The 21,467-nt window shown below is 37.2% G+C and overlaps 1 protein-coding gene across 5 annotated transcripts in view; it reads right to left on the bottom strand.

Annotated features, from left to right (window-relative positions):
* Positions 1 to 21,467, bottom strand: part of dennd1a (DENN/MADD domain containing 1A) — a 266,177-nt gene that overhangs the window by 174,751 nt on the left and 69,959 nt on the right. For all 5 annotated transcript variants that reach the window (XM_069183539.1, XM_069183541.1, XM_069183540.1 and 2 more), the window contains exons 4-5: positions 13,383 to 13,432; positions 3,101 to 3,220 (exon numbers count right to left, since the gene is read on the bottom strand). In XM_069183539.1, the coding sequence (XP_069039640.1) occupies positions 3,101 to 3,220; positions 13,383 to 13,432 (170 nt within the window). The remainder of the gene's footprint in view (positions 1 to 3,100; positions 3,221 to 13,382; positions 13,433 to 21,467) is intronic.

Here is a 21,467-nt window from a genome sequence, read left to right as displayed (position 1 = left end):
CTTGTTTTAATTTTATCTCACGTCTCTCATCACTGGAGCCACGAAAAGTCACAAGTGAATTTGATGAACCTGATTGACCCGCATTAGATTTCAAAAGCCAAGTTGTTGATCACATCACTCCAGCTAAAAAAACAATCTAACAAGCACTGAAGAACTCAACACACCAACTGCTGGTGTCTATACAATTATAGACACTGAACAACTGAAAGATTGAAAGAATAAGCTACATTAAATGGCTAAATAAGTATAAAAACTATACAGAAAGCAAATGGTGGGCCACTCCACCTATAAATTAGACATGATTTTCAACAAGTGTAACTATTTCTCAATGAAGTTTTAAGTATATTTCAAAATTGCACTGTCCATTTTGTATGATTAAACATGTAATATTGTATTGCATTGCCCATATTGTCCTAGGCCTTGCTAGTTTAAATTGGTCTACCATTTAAAAAGTCAGTTCTTCCCAATTGCAATGCACTGTTTAGAATTTTTCTATCCTATATACTTTGTTGCTCTGGATCTTCTTTTATCAAAGCTTGCCATAATTTAACTCTGTCTCTGTATGAAGTTTGATGAATATCTGTATCAGAACAAGACTTTTTACATTTTTGCCAGTTTACTGAAAGCAAGATTTGCTTTGCATTATATAAATTGACCCTGATTATCTGGGGAGATTTTATAATTATTTGGTTTGTAAATATAGCGATTATTTAAAATTTCTTAGGGTCCGGTATTAGTCACAAATACAGTATGTCATATATATATTTCCTGAAATCATTGTCAAAAAGGTAAGACGTTTAATCACAATCCAATAATGGAAGATATGGGAGAAGATGTAGAAGATACAGGTGTAGTACTGCCACCAAGCTAATCACTGTGCTAATGTGACATTGTGTGATCTGATTTGGTGATTTGGACCAGTTTCAGAGAAAAGCAATCCCAAAGCAGTCATCTCATCTCAGGACTGAAAAGCAAACATTTTATTTTGCTTGGTCTCCACAACGATTCTGAGACCGAGACTGTGGTTTCAGTCCACGAATCAAGATGCTAAACAAACAGAATCCTCACACTACAATGCTAATGACTGATATTATCGTGAGACATTAAAGTTTTTCACAACAATAAAAAAAAAAATCAGAAATCAGAAATAACAATCACCATATTTCACTAACCATACACTTAGGCTGCACTTATTAAATGCTGGATTCTGCCGAGTCACCAATCTGACTTTGAGCCGGGGCTTTCCTGATTTTAATACACAAGATAATGAATGAAGTAAAACACCGCAGCTCTATCTTGATGGCATTTATGCTGTAGTACATTCCTTTCATCCTTTTTTCCCACAAGATGCATTCATTTTAGAAACAAGACAGCAAAAAACAATAGGTATGCCTAAAAGTGCATAAACACTTCTGTGTGATGTACACTGATTCACATTTGCTAAATAAGACTGAATAAATAGTGATCGATGGGGCCCGTCAAGTAAACTGAATGTCTTTTTCCCTTTTTCTGATTTTCAGTCATGTAGTGATTTTTTTTTAATAATAATGATTTTAGGTCCAAAACCAAAAGCTCAAGAGAAAATACAGTGGCGAGAACCGCAGAGTGAACTTGTGGTGGGGAGGTCAAGAATCCTGTTTAGTTTTAAGTACACTATATTTAGAAATTGTTAGGCAATCCCAGTAAAGCCCAAGCATTTTGTTTACATAATCCATTAAAGTGAATGTTACTTAGAAGGTAAAGTAAAGGTACTTAGAAAGGAATCTGGCATTTTGTTATCTTACTAATGGCACTGTAATAATAATCACTGTAATAAGTTGTAGGGTACCATTTACTAAATGGCATATACCGGTGCAAGGTTTTAGAACCTTTTTATGCAGGTATAATGCTGTGAGTCTCTTTTTATTATTTGCTTTCATTACCAGGTTATTTGAAACACTTAAAATATGAGTGCTAAGTCATACAGATCATTAAGGGAACAACCATCATGAAAATGTCTGAGGTGGTTTTTGTTTTCTTTTAGGTTTCAGTCTCATGCTAAAGCACACAAAGTCATTATCTACTGTTAAACAGTTAAATATACTGCAGCAATAGAGAATAAGGTCTGCTTTCGCTGAGCCAAAGCCCACCTAAGGCTACATTGAGTATTGAGCACTATGGTATATCGAAAGGTTAAATATTAAATAACCACTTGAAATTTAATACACAAAGCAATTATTTCCTTCATGACTTCCAGATATTTATAATAAAAGAATGATTTACTTGTGTAACATAATTACTATTGCAATGTCTCAATTAGCATTATTGTTTTCCAGCTGAAAAGTACATCACACGGTTTGTGTATTTTTTTTTGCGATACAGCTAAAGAGCTGGTTGGTTTTAAGGTGATGTAAAGACAAGACAAAAATTAGCTTGACTGCTATGAACATTTGTCTATTTCTTCATTGCAAAAATCAGAATAGGACATATTAACCCTAAAAAAGAAATTGAGTGGACAGTGATCATAAGTTTAACGATTGTGTTCATTAGCACTTTCATGCTATATGTTTGCCAACTAGTCTGGACTCTTTTGAATCCAGTAAATACTGACCTATGCAGGCGTTTAAACTAATTCTAATGAGTATTTCAAATGGAAATCAAACAACCATAAAAATGTAAGACAATTGTGACCAACGTATCTTTACAAAATCCCTCTCCAACAAGGATTTCAGAGTGCTTTACCGTGTGTTTAACCTATATCAATCTGCCAGAGGTGACGGCCATGTCAAAGAGCGTTATTAACTACAGGAGCGCTCATGTCAAAATAAAGTTATACATTTTATGACTATCTTGATCGATTCGGCAGCAGTTTGTTCTCTCTGTGAATGCAGACTTGCAGTGTAGAAGATGAATGTATGAGAAAATACTGAAATGATAAGGTCGGTGTCAATGTCCCACAAACCCATTGAAGAAACGCTCATTGGAACACGAGGGAGCTGTTTTTTTTTTTTTTTTTTTAAAGGGAATGCAGCTTTTCCGCCTGACAGCTGCTGGCTTTTCTCGTCACAAACCAGAGGCTCATCTCTTTTCCCTGGGCCACCCACTGCCACGATCGTCTTACCTCAGAACACAGAAGCAGCTCCTGGCCCCCGATGATAAGCGGCAGAAGCCAAACCTCTGCTTGCCGTCAATGTCAGTGAGCACAAATGTGAAGTTCTGGCCGACTTGGCTGACCGTCAGGCTAAAAGCGAAAAAAGAAACAATGTAGTTAAACGCCCCATCCGTTCGTCTTTGGTCCCCACATGAATCCACAAACCCCCATGCTCTCAGACAGGGAAACAGCAGCTTGTCGTTTTTTCATGCTTTTTAACAGGGAGTTTCTATTAACCAGTTTTTTATTGGAGATGATCAAATAGGATAAAATGAAAACTTTGTATTTCGTTGCCCTGCTACTAAAGGGAGATGTTTCTGACGATGGAGATAAACCCAAAGAGCAAAAAGACTTTAAATATTGCCTCGAGAGTTCCTGTTACAGTCACACAATTTGGTGACTTGAGATCATTTTAGAAAGAGCTATTTTATTTTCTCCATTTTATTCTATATCGCGAAGCAGGCATATCCGCCACCACTTAAGTCAAGCTGGTTTTCTATATTCAAAGAGTCCCAGAAACCAGTTAATAACGAGTGTTTCGTTAAGCCCTTGATTTGTCATCCTCGGTGATGAGTTCCAAATCGCTATCAAACTCGAGGCATGGCTCTTTAGCTCATGTGGACCTGTGGAAATGTGGACCTCTTATGAAGTTGGGTGGAGATTATGAAACTCTTAAATCACACATGCATCCACAAGTAAAACCACACATTTAGATTAGATTTTACTAGTGCAAAAGCAAGACAGTGTGGTCATATGCTTTCTCTTATCTTAGGAACCTGGTTACTTAGCATCCTTTTTCCATTTTGTTTTGTGTGTGTAAGCACCTTTTGTATTTATGTTTCCAAAATTGTCCCCAAAGATTCTGACATCACTGATTTAATGGCTCCAAAGCTGAAGAGCATATTCATTTACTTAATCGCCTTGTGGCAAAGACCTGACACTTTCTTGTCACACAGTTAGCGTTTATTTCTGAATTTAAAAATCCAACTTACTCCTCCACTTCCCTAGTGTTAACAAAACAGATGGAATTATTTCTAAATACATTTTAATTACTCACAAAGCACTCCTGTCTCAGGATGCACGATTGTATCCTATCACTCCTTCATCCTTTCCTAACACTTCACTTAAACCTCCCTTCTGTCGCCAATCAAGTCACTCACCTAGACACCAGTGTCCTAGAGAAGCTTCTGCTTTGGAAATTCACTTTGTCGGAGAACAGTGTTAACTACTCAAACATTGCGGCAACTAATAAAAATATTAAATGATTAAAAATGTAATGCTATAAACAATTTTTTTAAATAAAAAAAAACAAAAGAATTGTGTGATAGACCAAATCTCCTCACCTTGTCTCATGTACCCATTGGAACAGTATTATTGAAACCTTATAAATACTGCTGTGTACAAATATCTGGTCATTACTACACATTGAGGGGTCATAGCAGAAGATCTGTCCCCCGATTCAGCTCGTTATGGCTAAATGCACAGGACCTGAAGGCAAACTATGCTACCATTCATATGGAACAAATTCTGCTAATGACTAAACTGCACTTGCGCCAAGGAGGAAGAAAGATCACGAAAGTGCAACAGAAGCACTCCAGGGCATTGCACTTTGACTTGACTGCAACCCACACAATGTAAGATAATATTATCTTTTTAAAACTGATGTAATGTACCAGCAACATAGTGTAACAGCAAACAAGAAAAATGTATTAGAAAAGAAACAGTTTTCTGTTAACAATGATTCAAATTATTTTATACGGAACTAATATATTAAAATGCTTGTATCAACTGCCGTCAAACGAATGTAAATTTTATTTTTTCTACTGAAATCATATATTGTGTAACTACATATAAAGCTTTCGTCATACTTAATGGATAGGCAACAGCAAAATTGTTAATCACAGCAGAAATCCTCCTGGGAATTCTTGAAATGGAGGACTGCTTATGCCATTTGTTCAGTATATTGAACACCTTTTACCTGCGAATTTTAGAGTCACTTTTCCATCAATAACTGAGTAATGCTAATGATGTCACCGTTTGCCGTGTGTAACTTCATTAGATGGTGGGCACCTCTTTACGCCAGCTGTGCTTCACAAAGAACTATAGCAAGGATGATATAATAAAAATTCAGTTAAATTTAGAATGCTTTGTAAGAGGTCATTTACACCACTGCTTACTTCTTAAGAGCAGATGTGTTGGTTCTGTGTAAAACACATGCAGCCTACACAAAGAAGTGAAATATCAAGAAAAACAATGAGAAGGGACTTACTGTTTTGAATGGGCTTTTTAAATTAATCTCTGGGCCTCTTACAGTAATTGCTAGAAGCTTGGGACAGGAAAATGATCGAGCCCTGGGGCCACAAGATCCAGGGCCCCTGGCAGAAATTTCCGGACTGCATAAAGCATTTACAACGTGCTATCAAGACTGTAAGGGGGCATTGCAGATTAGGAACTGGTGGGCTGCTGGTTCAAGCCCCCTACTGCAATCACTACTGCTGTACCTGGACTGAGGTCCTTTGCTTAGATTGCTTTGTAATTCCACCCAGCTGTATAAATGGGCACCAGCATTGCTGGGGGGTAGGCCTTGTGATGTGGTCATGTGCTCTCTCTTATCACTTTATGCCTAGCAAAGAAGGATCAGCTCTGGCCCAATGAGCTATTGTGTGTGGCTTGAAATGGAATTACCTATCTACCAAGCTGGCAGGAATGCAAACATAACCGTTCAGCTTTAATGCCAATACTTACTGTCAAACCAAGGGAAAAAAGCAATTTTGAAGTTATTTCCAAATTTGTGTTAACCGTTTCATTTAAATCTAAGGGGTGATAAGATCTACCTTAAAAAATCATGTGTTGTGCAGCTGTTTTATTATGAGCTCTTGCAGTTTAATTCATTCTTACTGCATATTATAATGGGGTGCAAAAGGCACACAGAGAGAACTCTTTGTGACCAGAGCCCACAGACATCCTTGCTCTACCTCTGCGTGGCACGAAAGTGAAGCCCTAGAGTCTGGATGTCACTGGTTCAAGCAAAGAGGATTGTTTTAGCTGGCTGTGACCAGGATGTGCCAAATCAGAGGACACTGACAAAGTGTTGGAAGGACAGAGTGGGCTGAAGTAGGTTAGGGTTTCCCTTGTCTTGCCACACAGTGACACTTTGGACTTAACTGGGGCCGGTGGACTTGAGGTGATTTCATTCATCACTCCTCTGATTGGTGCAAATGCACCTGCAGGATGCTGTGGGCCTCACAGTGTGTCCAGTGACAAATGTGAGATGTGCAGTCAGAACAATCCATGCACAGGTCCTTCTGTTACCTGTGCAGTAGCATCAGCTGAACCTCACCGGGTGTTACCACTATTATCAAAACATTCACCTTTTATAAAACCAATAATGAAGACATAAACTGTGATTGGATATTCAAAATCCTTTATGTGCATGTTTTACCTGCTTTTAATACAACTGGGGTGCTTTAAAAAATGAAAATGAATTATTAAATTGAGAGCTTAAAGAAAACTGAAATTCTAGAAAATGAATAATTACAAGATGTATGCATTTGATGATCAGTTAAAGGCACTTAACTTTGGTGATTAATCTTAAAACAAATAACAGTTTTAATGTTAACAGAGCTCCTCTGTTTTGAATTTTAGTACACCCTACTTCATCCCTTGCTTCACTGCTTCATTTTCATTCTGTCTTACACCTTTCCGAGAGGAAAGGCGTAAAACCTCAAGTACACTTTACAGAGGAAAGCAAACATAAAAGGGACAAGTGAATTGGAAGATTTTTAAAAATAAATTATTATGGTTCTTTTGTGTCCCCATAGTATAATGTCTCCTGTAACATTTATATCTTGAATACCCTCACTAATCAGAATAAGCATTCCACCACCTCTTCAACACAATCAATGGCACACTAACAAATTAAATTAATTTCAACGGATTGATCTTTGATCAGTCCAGAATCATTTCTGGTCCAACAACAGTACAGCCACTGCGAGTGGTAACAGTTACTGATTACAGACCAATTAACTGTGTATGTGCTACAGGGCTAACTGCTTCAGACTCCATCCTCCCATCAATTATTTTACATCATACATGTTAAAAAAAAGGCAAAACAGGCTTGTCATACATTCAAATAGAATCAAAGTCTGCATGCAGTCTGTTTACAGAAATTTATTCTCATTGTATTTGATCTGTTTCTAGATTTCTGAATATGTCAACAGGAATGCAAAGGTACTGCCGTGATTTTGTCAGTGTGTGTGTTTGTGGAGGGGTGAGGGGTTAGGAACTGTGCAAAATCGAGACAGCCTCATACTTTCACTGTACCAGACAAGGACAAAAGATAATTGGATCTGTGAAATTATGGTTATTTTACTTTTTTAAAAATACTGCAAAACAAAGAGTGCAGAGCTTTTACAGTGTGAGGCACAGCATGACATGAAAGGTTTTTAGTTCTTATCTAACATGTTTATTTTATATTTTATTTGTAATTAAACAACACTTTTGTGTAATTGAGCTCTGAAGAATATGGAACTTTTAAATTAGATTTTTATTAACCTTTTTTATACATCCAAATGTGGGTAATATTTTGTCATTTGGTACTCCTAATTCAAACCAATCAAAGTCTGAATAAAGTCGATTTCCAATTTAGCATGAGTATTCAGAGGCTAAATAAATAAAAAAATAAATATTTTTTACGGAATAACAAAGCCTGATTAATTTACACACATTTCTGTCTGTGAAGAAATATTCTCTTCTTTCATCAGCAGGCAGATTGCATTTCCTGCATAATCGTATGCAATTCTTAAGGCGCTTTACATGAATAAATAACGAGCATTTCAGGGGTTTAATCCAACAAAAAAATAAGATGGAATGTAACAGGTTAAGACACTTTATTATAAATGTATCTTTTAACATAAATAATGAAAAGAATCTTGCATCAACTCACTAAGAACGTACAAATTATGTTTTGATTAAGCTAATGCTTAATTAATGCTTTTATTTTTATTCACGAAACTACATTATTTTGCTTTGCTCACAATTTCTTGTGAAAAACAATGGTAAACAGTTTCTACTGGCATAAAGAATTTACTATTACAAAGATTTTCAAATGTAAAAGAAGAGAGAGTATACATGTTGATGTATGGAACATTAATGATAACTTAATGATAATTATTGAATTATAAGGGTCATGTCTTACTGAGGAATGTGTTGAGAACGTTTTATCTTCTTTAAAAAGCACACCTACACCGGGATGTTAGAAGGCTCTTTAGATTGCTTGGGCAATTTCACTACCAGTTAAACATAAAATGATGGGATTTGGGAAATAAGGACATTCATTCTTTTAATATTAATATTTTTAAAAGCCATGCTGTCTGTGGCCCAGCTGTTCGTGACAGTCAGGGACAGGGAGTCAGTCCTGTGCACATGTGGTTCATCTGCATATGTAAAGAGGAGAGCAATGTCTGCTATTGTTCAGTTACTCCTGCAATGAATTATTCTTGGTCTTCGTTATTCTCCGTTACTTAAAAGCCCAAACATCAGTGGAATCTCCATCAAAACAAATTTATTGAACAATAGCTCTATTTTATTAGAATTTGAAATTGCTTTAACTTCACAACAGAAAATAGGAGTGCAAAAATAAGAGAAATGTTTCCTGCAGCAAAGTGCTGTATATTTTGGAACCAATACAGTAGCATTTGTTGCATTTTTGATGCCTCTCAAAATATTTTATTAGTACACCAGGGAATAGAGGTGTTATAAGGTGTTAAAGGCAAAGATTTAAGAATATCAAATAGTTTTCTGCTAGTCACTGGCATGACAGCACTAATTACAGTACCTTGGACTGCTGCTGACAGTATTTGTTTGGCAGACTGGTGTTCTCACATTCCAGGAAGTTGGGTCGATAGACTAGTGAGTGGCAGGCTGGTTTACTTTACTGATGTAATAATGCTGTTAGCACCCATGCTAAAGAATTACATAAAATAAAATAAAATATTGAATATATAAATCCTGATATATAAAAAGTAGTTGCATACAAAGTAGGTTACATTTTAAGGTTTACATTTTAATCTGTTCTTTAGTGATCATTATCTAAACGGATACAGTATTTCAACATATATCTTGGCATCACATTGTGCCCCATATATATCTATCTATATATATCTTTAATGTGAGTGTCTGTGATTCCCCAAGGGGCAGATGACCAACGACTTCTTGGTATCGCCGTGATGGCTAAGGAGTCTCGGCCAGAAAGCAAAAACTTATACAACTGGCAAATTGGTAAACAGAGTGAAAATCTAATAAAAAAACAACTAGTCATTGCATTAAAAAAAAAAATAACTGTGGGGTAGGGTTACTCCTAGATGGCTTACACAACGAAGGCATTTCTTCAAGGCCCAGTTGAACCCTGTAATCCAAATATTGCCAGCTCAAGCCTGGGCTGTGTCTTTAGATAATGAGGACCAGGATTTCTCAAGTGGCAGGATACATTTGGGTGAGCACTCCTGGGGCAACCTGAGGCTGGAGCCAAGCGCCCCACAACAGTGACCTCGGTGACGTGTGCCTATAAGCATGCAGTGATGGCAATGAGAGCCCTGTTGCTACTCCAATCAACGCTATTGCTCCTGGTGGCACAGTGTCGCTTTCAGTACGGCAAATGTCAGAAGAATGCATCCACGGTCCATCTCCGTGAGAGTGAGAGAGCTGTGGAAGAGTTACAAAGCCAAGCAAGCAGATCAACAACTGCAACAGCACAGGCAATACCAGATTTCAACATGCTTCACTACATATACACAGCAAACTTGCAGTGTGCGAAAATGAATTATGTTTGCAACAGGCAATTCAAAGGTATTTCCGCTCATGCAGGTTTAGATTAAATATACTCTGTTCAGGTATACTCCACATCAGAGATGTAGGTGCAACAAATAAAGTTATTGCCATTTAATTATTTAAAGGGAAAAAAAGAAATAGGATATGGATGCAAGTAGTCTGTAAATCTAAACAAAAATTGGAATGTTTTCTTAGTAAAATAGAATATTTCAATGAATTAAAATGACTAATGGAATCCTCAAAGCATGTGATGCATTTGTTACCAACAAACATACAATATTCTTTTATCTGGAGAAACAGGTTGGCTCTCACAAGCCTACAGCATTTGATGGGATTCAGTGAAAACATATTCATTTTAAAGTTGTTTACAGTATAATGCCAGAACTGTGGAAAACTAAAATGGAATTAAATGTGCACATTGATAAACATTTTAAGACATTTGAACAACATTCACTGAGTATTTTAACTATATTTAATCTTTTTGTGTGTGTTTTTCATGCCTATTTCAAGTATAAAAATACAAATTATACATTTTGACCTGTTATAAGCCTACTTAACAGTGTGCAGTTTCACATATAAAAGATTCCAGTTGTAAAAGATAAGGCTTTTATAAGTTAATATCAAGTCCTCCGGAATAAATAGCCCATTTATTAATAATGATGTTGTTTGCATCCTGTGTGTTATTTTTACATTTGTAAATAGAGGTATTTATCCAGTAAATCCTCTACATTGCTCTACTATGTAATGATGTATTCAGATCAGATGACTACAGGTACAGTTTATGTTAACAGCAGCTGTGACCCTCAATGTTATTTTCTTTTAATACAATTTTGAAGCAGCGTAGTTATCGATCATGTCTCCACAACAGTTAATAGGGTATCAACAAAAACTCATTAATAGCATAATCATTATTGGTAATTAAATGGAAATGTGGCTGCATACTCAATACTAACATTCCTGAGTTAACCATGCAGGCCAGTCAACGACACAATGCAAGGAATTGTATTTTATTATACTTGCAGTGGGCAAGAGTAAAGAGACATGTGAAAGAGACTGAGAAATACTGCCACTTAACTACAGAGGGCGCTAGCAGCCAATATCTGCATCTCTGATCTCAAGACTGAAAAGTGTGGAAAAAAGTCTGTTCGGTCTGTTTTTTTTAATTGCACACCAAAAACAACTCAAAATCAGTTGTAAAATACATAGGAAACACTCCAAACACTACAATTATCATGAATGTAATGAAATCTCTGAGTGTTCTAAAAATTTAAATCACAATAATGCTGACAAACAGTGACCAGACATGTCTGAATTCATGGTGCATTACATTTTCAAACCACTCCTAAGTTTCCCTAGAATAATGACAATATTTACATCTTCACAGGTACTTGAGGTGTGCTAGCACAGCGTGAGATTACAATTGTAAACGACTGCAAAAACACAAGAAAAACACCTAACGGTTTTAAAGCTGAAGTTTCATGTTCCATCACGCCGTTTTACATTTCATCGCAGGATCTTCTGTAAATATCACTGGGTTACGTTTTCCTCTTTTTCCCCATACACATACGTATAAATCACCCGGAGGGAAATGATTTAAGTAAATTCTAAAATAATGTCTAGGACAACCTAATACTTGAATCCAATGTGGTGAAGAAATCTTATTTACCACAACAGTACCTGTTCTTTTCAGAAATAATGCTAAGATATAGCATTGTTTATATTTTTTACAATTGGACATTATCTAACAATTTTCCTTCAAAATGGCTGAGAAGCACATTTTAGCCTGGAGAAAGAAAAAGCAGCTCTTAGTCATCTTGCCCCACATAAACTCTCATCCCCAGCTAGTCCTTCATTTCAATGAGTAATTCCACTGTTTGCCCTTTTCTGTCTAATGTAACACGGACTACGACAGTCACACTACACTGTCTCTGAATTCAACATCTCAAAGTCAAGTATTTTAACTGTGAATAGTTATTTCATTAAAAAACAACTCTTGACAATTATTTTTAATGAGACAAAAAGATCTGTCATTATTAAAAATATGGTTGAAAAACATAACCCCAAAATATTTTATTTTTAAATAAATTTAGATAATATCTTAGCATCTGCTGCACAAAATCGTATGTGAGGATGTGCAGAAATATGTTTAGCTTACATGACGAAAATTAAAGAGATTTAAAACATTAATGTTTTAAAGAACTATTTTTCTTAAGGCAATTGATTAAAAAACAGCTTTTTTTTCTTCAAGAATATGAAAGGCAAAGACATCTATTGCTTTTGGTATATGAATGAAATTTGAATAACACTTGAGTATGCCCAATTGCAAATATATTAACCACTCAACATTTTCTGTAAATATCCAATGTATTTAACTGTAATCATTTTCTTTACCACTTTAACAAAAGGCACCCAAAATCATTTAAATGAATGAAAATCCACTTATGAAGCTAAAAAGCCCTTTTAATTTAACCCCGCCACCAAAATGTACCATATCCCAAATCATGTCAGTATACCACTTCTAACAAGCTGTTATCTTACTTTTAATATTCTGAAAATCAAAGATAAAATATCAAAACAAAGTTTTTGTCAAAACACAATTGACCAAAAATAGCCCTCCAGTGCAATTGTTAAGAAGTCCTTTGTGGGCCATATATTTTAAAGCTGTAACTAATAAAACAGGAATGTGCAACTTTTATTTTTCTTGTCTAGTCAAGTAATGTCAAGACAATCTTAAAGGCTATGAACTTTTTTAGTGGATAAACGGATAAAAATCTTGAACATGCTTCAGTTCCAAGCTTGTTTCTTCAGCGGCCTAACAATAAAGCTCTGCGTACCATTCATTTTCCAATTGAATATTTTAGAAGTTCTCTCCTCCGCAGGCAAGAGTAAACCAGTCAAATTGGATTTCTGACATTCAGAGTGGCAGACAAAAGAAATATGGAATCCTTTGCGAAAATTAAAATACTATTAGAATCATGATTTAGGGTGCAGTTAAAACTGAAGTAAACTGCAAGAGAATCCATCGAACATACATGAGCCCCTTTCATGTGGGGAAGAAAGCATTTTTGTGTTCAGGAAAATGGACCACAACCACACTATGGGTTAGACATTTCCAGACATGACGGATCGTGCACGCCTGCTATCTTTAACATATAAAGTTTTATTATTTTTATGTCACACTCTGTATAAATGAATGTTCTCTTGCATGCTTATATTTGCCCAACAGGGTGATTTAAACCAGTTTAGAAATATATTCTGCTTTATAAAAATGCCAAGAAAGGGGACACTGCAACTTTAGCCTACACCTGGGTGCATTAAATCACTGTTAAAGAGGCAGGAATCTAACTAACCCGTACGAGGGATTTAAGTTTCTACAGAAGCTTTAGAACAGCGACCCTTATAAAGTAAGAAATGACAACGGTACCTGTCCACATAGAAGGGGAAACAAAACTTGGTCAAAGTCTGAAGAGTTTCCTGTGGAAAGAAAGAGGAGATAATTTATATATCTAATGGGACCAATAAATCTAAGTATTAACTGCACCACACCATATAACAGGGCATGCCCTGAAGAAATAAGAGACAGATGAAGGGAGGGGAAAAAAGGTTTTATCAGTGAAGGGGTGAAGGAAGAAAAAAATGTGTGAGAGAAGGAGGAAGAGAAACAGACAGAGAGAGAGACCCGAACAGTCAATCGCTTAAAAAAAAACTACTTGTGATCAAACTTCATTAAATATGAAAAAATAATCAAGATCCGCACAAGGGTGAGCTGCAGGGGCTCCCTGGGACACGGAGGCAGAAGAGAGGAAAGGGAGGTTGGGGCTGAGCCGTGTTAACAACCCTCCAGGGAAGCTCTCTAGCCTGACCATATGGGTAACAGTGAATAACACCAAACCACATGAGCCATGGGCTGGCAGGAGCACTGTGCCTGCCAGAGCTTCAGCTGTTACCAGGGAACTTGGGGCTTGGGAATTGCAGCGAGGGGGACTGCCTAGCCCAGCTCTCTCAATGCAGAACAAAAGGACAGGGGATTCGAGAACAGGCAGGAAAAGCAGTGCCTGATAATATTCTCTCCCGTAAAAAGAAAACACTGGCGACAGGCCTCCTTCTTAGTCTGCCCATTGCAAAAGCTTAATCATTAAATTCTTTTTTTTTTTTTAAAGTAAACAAACGCCAGCTTCATCTGTAATTTTAAAGTGTTAATAGACCATGAAATTCATGAGCGGGTGTTATCTGGGTGAATTTGCCAGATTCCATTGGCACCTGAACTACGCGCAAGTGATCTAGAAGGGAGCCGTGCACCTCAAAAACACACTTCAGAGGTAACATTTTTACGGGACGATGTAAACAAGTAGGCAAGATAAACAAGAAATAACTGAAAATAATCAAGACAAAAAGGCGCTTGTTTAAATGGCGACTTCTGCATTATACAAATGATCTACACTTTTACTGAAATAACATGCATACAGCTACAGCTACCTTTAAACCCCAAAACGTTATTGACTTTCTCTTCTAACTTACTTGGATTGTGCTAAAGGGCTATTAAAGTAGGAAAACTCAAAACTGATGCTGGCATTAACTAATACAATATTAATTTTAAAACTCACTCATGTACTATGTTAAATTATGGGAGAGAAAGTGTGGATAGTTCATTCCCTAACGGGTATATTTTTATGTAGATGTTTATTAAAAAGGCAACCTTTTTATTAAGACTGATGAGAATCTCAGTCAATGAAACCCTAATTTTGAATATCCAAGCATTAAGTCAACACCTGCAGTGCCACAACCCACTGTTACTAGCTGTCCATCACTTCCTATTATTGTATTATTTGTGTGGTGTCTGTAGCTTGAATTCCCAGAGTTTAGGTTTGGATGACAAGCAGCTAATTAATTTTTTGAAGCCCAGAGAAGCTAGCTTCAAGCTGAGGAAAGATCGCCTAAAGCACATTTTAACTTTTGTGATAAATTAAAGATCAGTTTACATGTGTAGCACTTCCATGACCAATAATAATGAATTATCAATGCTAACTGAATTGGTGCTTTTCACTTCATTTGTTTTCTAGCAAGATCCACAGTATAAGATACAGGAGATATCAATCTCATATCCTGCTCAATATAGTGCAAAGTGTATTGGCTGAACACAAAGCTTTTTCTGTTGTACAAAATATATTGTAAATGATTTCAACAATCACTGAATGAGAACACTGTCTGAAAAACACATTGAAAACAGAAAATTTAAATGACGTGTTTTTCTTATGCCTCATTTACATAAATTGTCAAATTTTAAAATCAAATAATTAAAAAATATAATTACTATTTAATTGTAAGTGTGGTTAAAATTATGACAAGTAATCAACCTACATAGCACGACATGATATAGTACTTAAAGATTTACACGCCAGCCACACTTACATTCCAAAAAATAAGCTATTTGTAAATTTGGACTAGATTTGGACAATAATTTTATACTCCCCCCACACAGACAAAACAGAAATGGCCTGTAACATTTATTTATTTTGATCTCGAGTCCTTTTAAGATCCTCAACATCAGGTCTATGGCTTTGAATTTGTTTTCCCCCATCCGTTTTACGATCTCCTGTCAGTGGCCCTCAGCCAGCTAGGATTGAAGACTCCATTATGCCCTTACAGTTCTACCCTCAGTGGCAATTTAGATTGTTTAGATCTGGAAAAAAAAACATAGAGAAGTCTCGTTTCTGCATCATTTCCCTTGGTATAACAGACTTCGTACTATGAAATCTCATGGGCATAAACGCAAGCGTAGATTGAGGCATACAGGCCCAATGGTTCATTTACTTGCCTTCAAGCAACACTGGCAGTCCAAGAGAGAGCCACTTATAGGTACGAGGTCATTTTCAGGAAGATGACTGGATAGGGAAAAGCAATCCTAGAGGACGTTTTCCCATACAATTCGTTATCTCGGACGAGTCAACTGTTATCTTGATGAGTCGATGAACAGATCTCTTTTATCTCTTTTATTTTTTGGAACTTTGTGATGTGAAAATCAATAACTTCAGTCAGGCGGCGTCTTCCGGGAGGTGAAAAGCGATTTCACTTTGGGAGCACGGGTTATGTACTGTACTTTCAGGTTCAGTGCACCTACCTCTGTGGAGCTTCATGTGGTCGCTCCTTAACATATCTGAAATAGTCACTCTAATTAAATCCAGCATGTTCCTCGGATCCTGTTGTCTTGCCAGGCATTTTGAATTTCTTTGTTGCATTGTCACACATCATCAATGAATTATTAAGATGTGGAATTTTTCACTTGACCCTTAAACAGGTTACAAAAGGTAAACTTAAAGACTCCATCCCATTCACTATTGTGACTTACTAACAATTAATAAAGCTTCCAGACCAGGCTGTTGCCAGTCAGTGACAAGACTATATATCCATCCAAGACACGGGTGCAAGGAGGGGTACACTCAGGACAGGACACCAGTTCATCGGAGGGCACACACACTCACACCAGGGCGGTTTTACCAGTAGCCAGTTAACCTACAGTACCAGTGTGCCTTTGGACTGTGGGAGGAAACCCACATGAACATGGGGAGAACATACAAACTGCACCCAGACAGCACTCCAGGGCTGGAATTCCTACCCGGGGCTCCAGTTTATCTTCAAACACAAATATTTCTGACCTCAGTTATAATGAACTTAAGTAGTACTGAAACAGGTCTTCTGAGGTTTGTTAAAATCCCTACTGCTAACACTTATCTAAGTGCTTTATTCACAGACTCTCAGGCTGCTGAAACTCAGTGCTGTTTGCAATCTGACTGAATAGATTAGAGAGATGCTGGTATTACTGGAATTGCCTTGTGGTGGTTGAAATTTCATCTGAAAGAAAAGGTTTTGCAAACTATACGTTGTTAATCCTTGTTGAAATCGCAGCCAGGACCCTCACAAAGCTCCTTTGTTAGTCCCATTCTTTTTCACATCTATATGTTACCATTGAGCCAGATTCTTTATAGGTATGGTAAGCTTTCTCCTTCTATGCTTATAACTAGATTTCCATGCAATAGCAGTGACATAACTGGCTATACAAATGGTTTGGGGTAGAACATAGTATTGTAAAAGCAAGCTGTAACCTTTTGCTGTGGCCTTAAGAGATCAAGAAAATTGTTTCCCAATCCCTGGTCCTGAAGAAACACTGTCTCTTCTGGATTTTGCTCCCGCCAAGTTCTTATGGGGCATATTTGCAAATTTCCTTTCCGCTCTGAAAAGGTCAAACGGGATTTGTAATTGGTATCCACCCTGTTAAGAGTTTCAGGACCTCCCTTATTGAGGTGTGTTGTGTTAAATATAACTAGGCGGACTTCTGCAGAAGGGAAAACACTAGTTGTAGGCGTGTCTGATACAGTATCATTCCCACCTGTGCCTGTTCATCGTTAATTGAGCAACTAGTAAGAAGAGCTCTTGTCAGAGATGACAGCGAGCGAGTTGAGGAGAGGCTGTGTACAGGTCTGTGTGCTGAGATTGCTGGAAACAATGTCCTTGTAGTTGGGATTTTTTCACACTCCGGACTGAGAAAAGAAACAAGTGAATTAAAAGTCAAAACAAGCAAGCAGATCAATAAAGTCGTCGATTAGCCTGATAGAATGAACACCAGCAGACAGTGTTCCTCCTCTACGCTCCCGAGTTCAGTTCCAGGCTGTAATGCCCGCTGTGTGGAGATTGCATGTTCTCCCACATTTGCATGGGTTTTACCCAGGTAAATTCATATAATCTGCTTTGTTTGAAGTGGTTCTACTATAATGCCAGCTGCTGGGATAAGGTTCGGGTCAAGAAGTGCTTGGAGGAAAAGGTTAATGGAAATGTTTTAAAAGGAACAGAGCCACTTTTTTACCAGTTGGATTCTTTCAGAGTGCTGGCAACCATGTGGTTTGGCAGTGGAATGGTTTGACGGACTGTTTGTAATAACAACCCCTACCCAGGGTATGTAGGACTCGACATGTGTATTCAACTTTAGGTAAAAACCTCTCATAGATCACCTGAGAAAGGTTTCAAGTTTATGTTACATACAGTATGTAAAGAGTGTATTCATGGATGAATAGCTTTAAAGCAAGTGTAATGCTGTCTCTACCAGCAGCCACTAGGGCTGAATTTTACTGGCGGTCTTGCCTTGATCTCGAGCATGTGTAGCATCTCTCATTTATCTCTCTACAATGTTTCCTTCACTGTATGTTTTTTTTGCTCTTGAACTGATCTAATTATAGGACTTTAAAATGTTGTTTCAGCCATTGAAGCGACTTTAGTGATAAATATCGCGAATGGCACTTTTCTGTGTGTTCGCAGAACTGCTCAGAATGGGTCACCTCTGACAATTACAAATCCTGTTATGTAAAAACTTGCAAAACAGAAGCTTTCCATAAGCTGGGGAATGGGTATATGGCTGATGTGTCTGTAAAAGGGTCCCTTGCTTTTGCTTAATGGGAAGATGCATAGTTTGCCACACACAAATTGTGCTGAACTTTGCTTTACGTACTTTATCTCTACATGCCCTCTACATACCCCTGCTTTGTTTCAATAAAGATCAAATATAATTTTGTCTCTCCACATATCTAACAGCCTAGCAAAGGTCACAAATGAGAGGAAGCCATTCAGTTCATCTAGCCCAGCAAATTGATCCAGGGTTCTAATCCTGCCACTTCTTGAAAGAGGACAAAGTGCCAACTTCAACAATATAACTGCGTACAGTAGCATGTTGTAGACAGCTACATATTTTCTAGTCATACATTATTTTGCCTTCATATGTTTATTAACAGGCAATAATAAACATTGTTTGCCTGTTAATAAACATATGAAGGCAAAATAATGTATGACTAGAAAATCAGAAATCCTCTTAAAAAGAGAAAACTATACATACAACAACATTAGGCAGAATTGATCATTTCTTCAGAAATTAACGTTGGATTCATTATACTGATAACCTGGCTAAACCAATCTCATGAAACACTCACAACCTGTAACACTGCGTAGATGCTTCATGCTTTTGGGAACACAGGCAGAATAAACTGTCTGCAGCACAATTTCAAGCATTTGAGAGGCTTTACTATTTTTTTCCCCGCAAGAGGTTGGCAGAGCTGCATTATTCCCTTGTTGCAAGGGAGGCAGAGGCTTTTTAATGTATCTCAGTGTTATAGCTCGCTGTAGGAAAAAAAAAACAACAACCTGCGAAGGATATGGAACTGATGGCCTTCCGTAAATGAAACCGGGAGCTTTGATAAAAAAAAAAAACTTACAGTAACTTCCAAGATCCAAGGGAAATGCGTGCAAGAAAGGGAAGGCTTGGTTCTGTCCTCTAAAACCCCTTCCCAATGTAAGGTGAAAAAGGCCTTAAATCTATTTGACTGAATCCAGTGCACAGCAAGCGGCGCCTTTTTTAATTAAAGAGCCAGGGGCCTTTTGGGGGCCCCTCTTCTGACAACTTACTTGACTTGGCGTCACCTTAGCATAATGAGCTGATAGCTCATCTGTAGCAGTAAGTCACTACAGTGAAAGTGCAGGGCATGATCCCCTATCCACCGGGGAGAGAACTCAACCATGTTGTCACTGGCAGGAGGACGCACACCACCTGGTACCAGGTCCCTCGATTCCAACCCTTTTCATAATCAAACGATGCTGACATTATAAAGCTTGCACAGCCTGTCTATAATCCCCTCCAATCAATAGTCTCAACACTAAATGTATTGATGGCAACACAGAGCTCATCGATTATTTGAGCCTTGTGTAGCCAAGTTTTTCAAAATAATTGGGCGAAAGAACCTAGTTCAGACAAACGACACCGGTCTGAAATGATAAACGTGTTTTTCGCTGTGTTCTTCCTAAACAGAAGTTAACTGGGGGGGGGTGGAGGAACGCGAGACTTTTCATCTGCAGAAGGCAAAGCAGGAACAATTCCCAACCTTAAAAATGCTTCCTCTAACTCGATGTGACTCCTTTGAATTGTGAACATGTCTTCTATTTTCAGTTATGTTGTGCGTTTTGATTTTACAAGCAGAGGGGAATACTTCAAATGCATGTAACAGCTGCAGTCAAAGTGCAACTTTTCATAGATTAATTAAAAATGGATTAATTTATACCGATGATACATGTTATAAAATGTCTGGCAGAATCAGAAAAAAACACAAAGCAAAACAGCTAAAACCTCTTGACAACACCAGGCTTTTGGCTCCTGCAGACAGCCTTGACCAGACCTTGACAAAACAAAGCAGCCTGAGAAGTGAATGTTTCACAAGGCTGGAAAAGAGAATTAAGTGATGTTTTGTATAATCTCTTCAAAGCCAAATATGAGCAATATCAAGCAATTACAGATTAATGTAATAATAAAATCAGTGTCCAGTTGTAGGTGTGTATATTGATATTATTACTACTACATCCAAGTATTCTCCCTAAATGAAGTGGTTTTCTTCATACAGTAACAATGTACATCCTTATGCAAGAATAAGCTGTAACTTACATAGCAACTCACTGTTTTCGGGGTCCTGCCCTCATCTGTATGAAGTGCACCACATTATATACGTTTCTGAGCTTACTATTGTCAGCTGCTGGTTTCACAGACCTTCTAAAACTTTCAGAAACAAGTTTTCTTTTTCCCCCCGATTATTTAAAATGAGGGCTCTGGACTCATAACTGGAGAGAGTTGCAAATCCCAGACAGGGCTTTGTTACTGTACCCTTGAGCAAGGTGCTTCACTCGGATTGCAGCAGGAAAAGCACTAAAATGGGTATAAATTCAAGTCGCTTTGTGCCAGACAAATAAATGAATCAAGAAATAATAATCCATGACATAACAATAGGCTGGGAGAAAACGCATTTAATATGTACTTTCAGAATGGTATAATACAGAAACTAACGTGTCAGAATTGCCAATAATACTAAATGTTTGACAATTGCATACCCATAACTGTTGGTGGCAGTTTTTTTTATATTTACACTAATGTTGCTTTTTGACTGAACAAAATATACATTTTGAAGAATTCTAGGATAATTACAAAGTCATGCAATCATATCTGCATATTCTCTGCAGTTGCAGAGAAAGATATATCTACAGTATGAGCTGGTATCCAATTCACTTGAATACCAAAGGATGTATGCAATTAATATTACAGACATGTAATGTGGTTATTAAATTAATTTCAATACTAAAAAGATACTTATGGCTCATGATGAATTTACTTTGTCCTTTGTGTTAATGGTGAAAAAGGAGACAGAGGATGTTATCCAGACTTTACTTTTGCAAGTAAAAAAAACCCAATAATAATATAACAATATCAAGAGTCACACCCTTAAAAAGTCACAAATATATATAAAAACACTTTTTGTGTGTTTGAACATTATTAGTGCTGGGCATGTCTACCACAAGACAAAATCATCCTTTGACAGTTTGCATATCCCACTAAACAAATGTCAAAAGCCGGGAACGTTGTTGAATAAGGGCATTCTGTAGCTTCTTCAGAGCACAGAATTAGAAAGTTGTCACCACTGTGCTTCATTTA

Source organism: Lepisosteus oculatus, chromosome 24, assembly GCF_040954835.1.
Source record: "Lepisosteus oculatus isolate fLepOcu1 chromosome 24, fLepOcu1.hap2, whole genome shotgun sequence".
In the NCBI taxonomy this organism is placed as follows: domain Eukaryota; kingdom Metazoa; phylum Chordata; class Actinopteri; order Semionotiformes; family Lepisosteidae; genus Lepisosteus; species Lepisosteus oculatus.
This window is presented reverse-complemented; position numbering and strand designations above follow the sequence as displayed.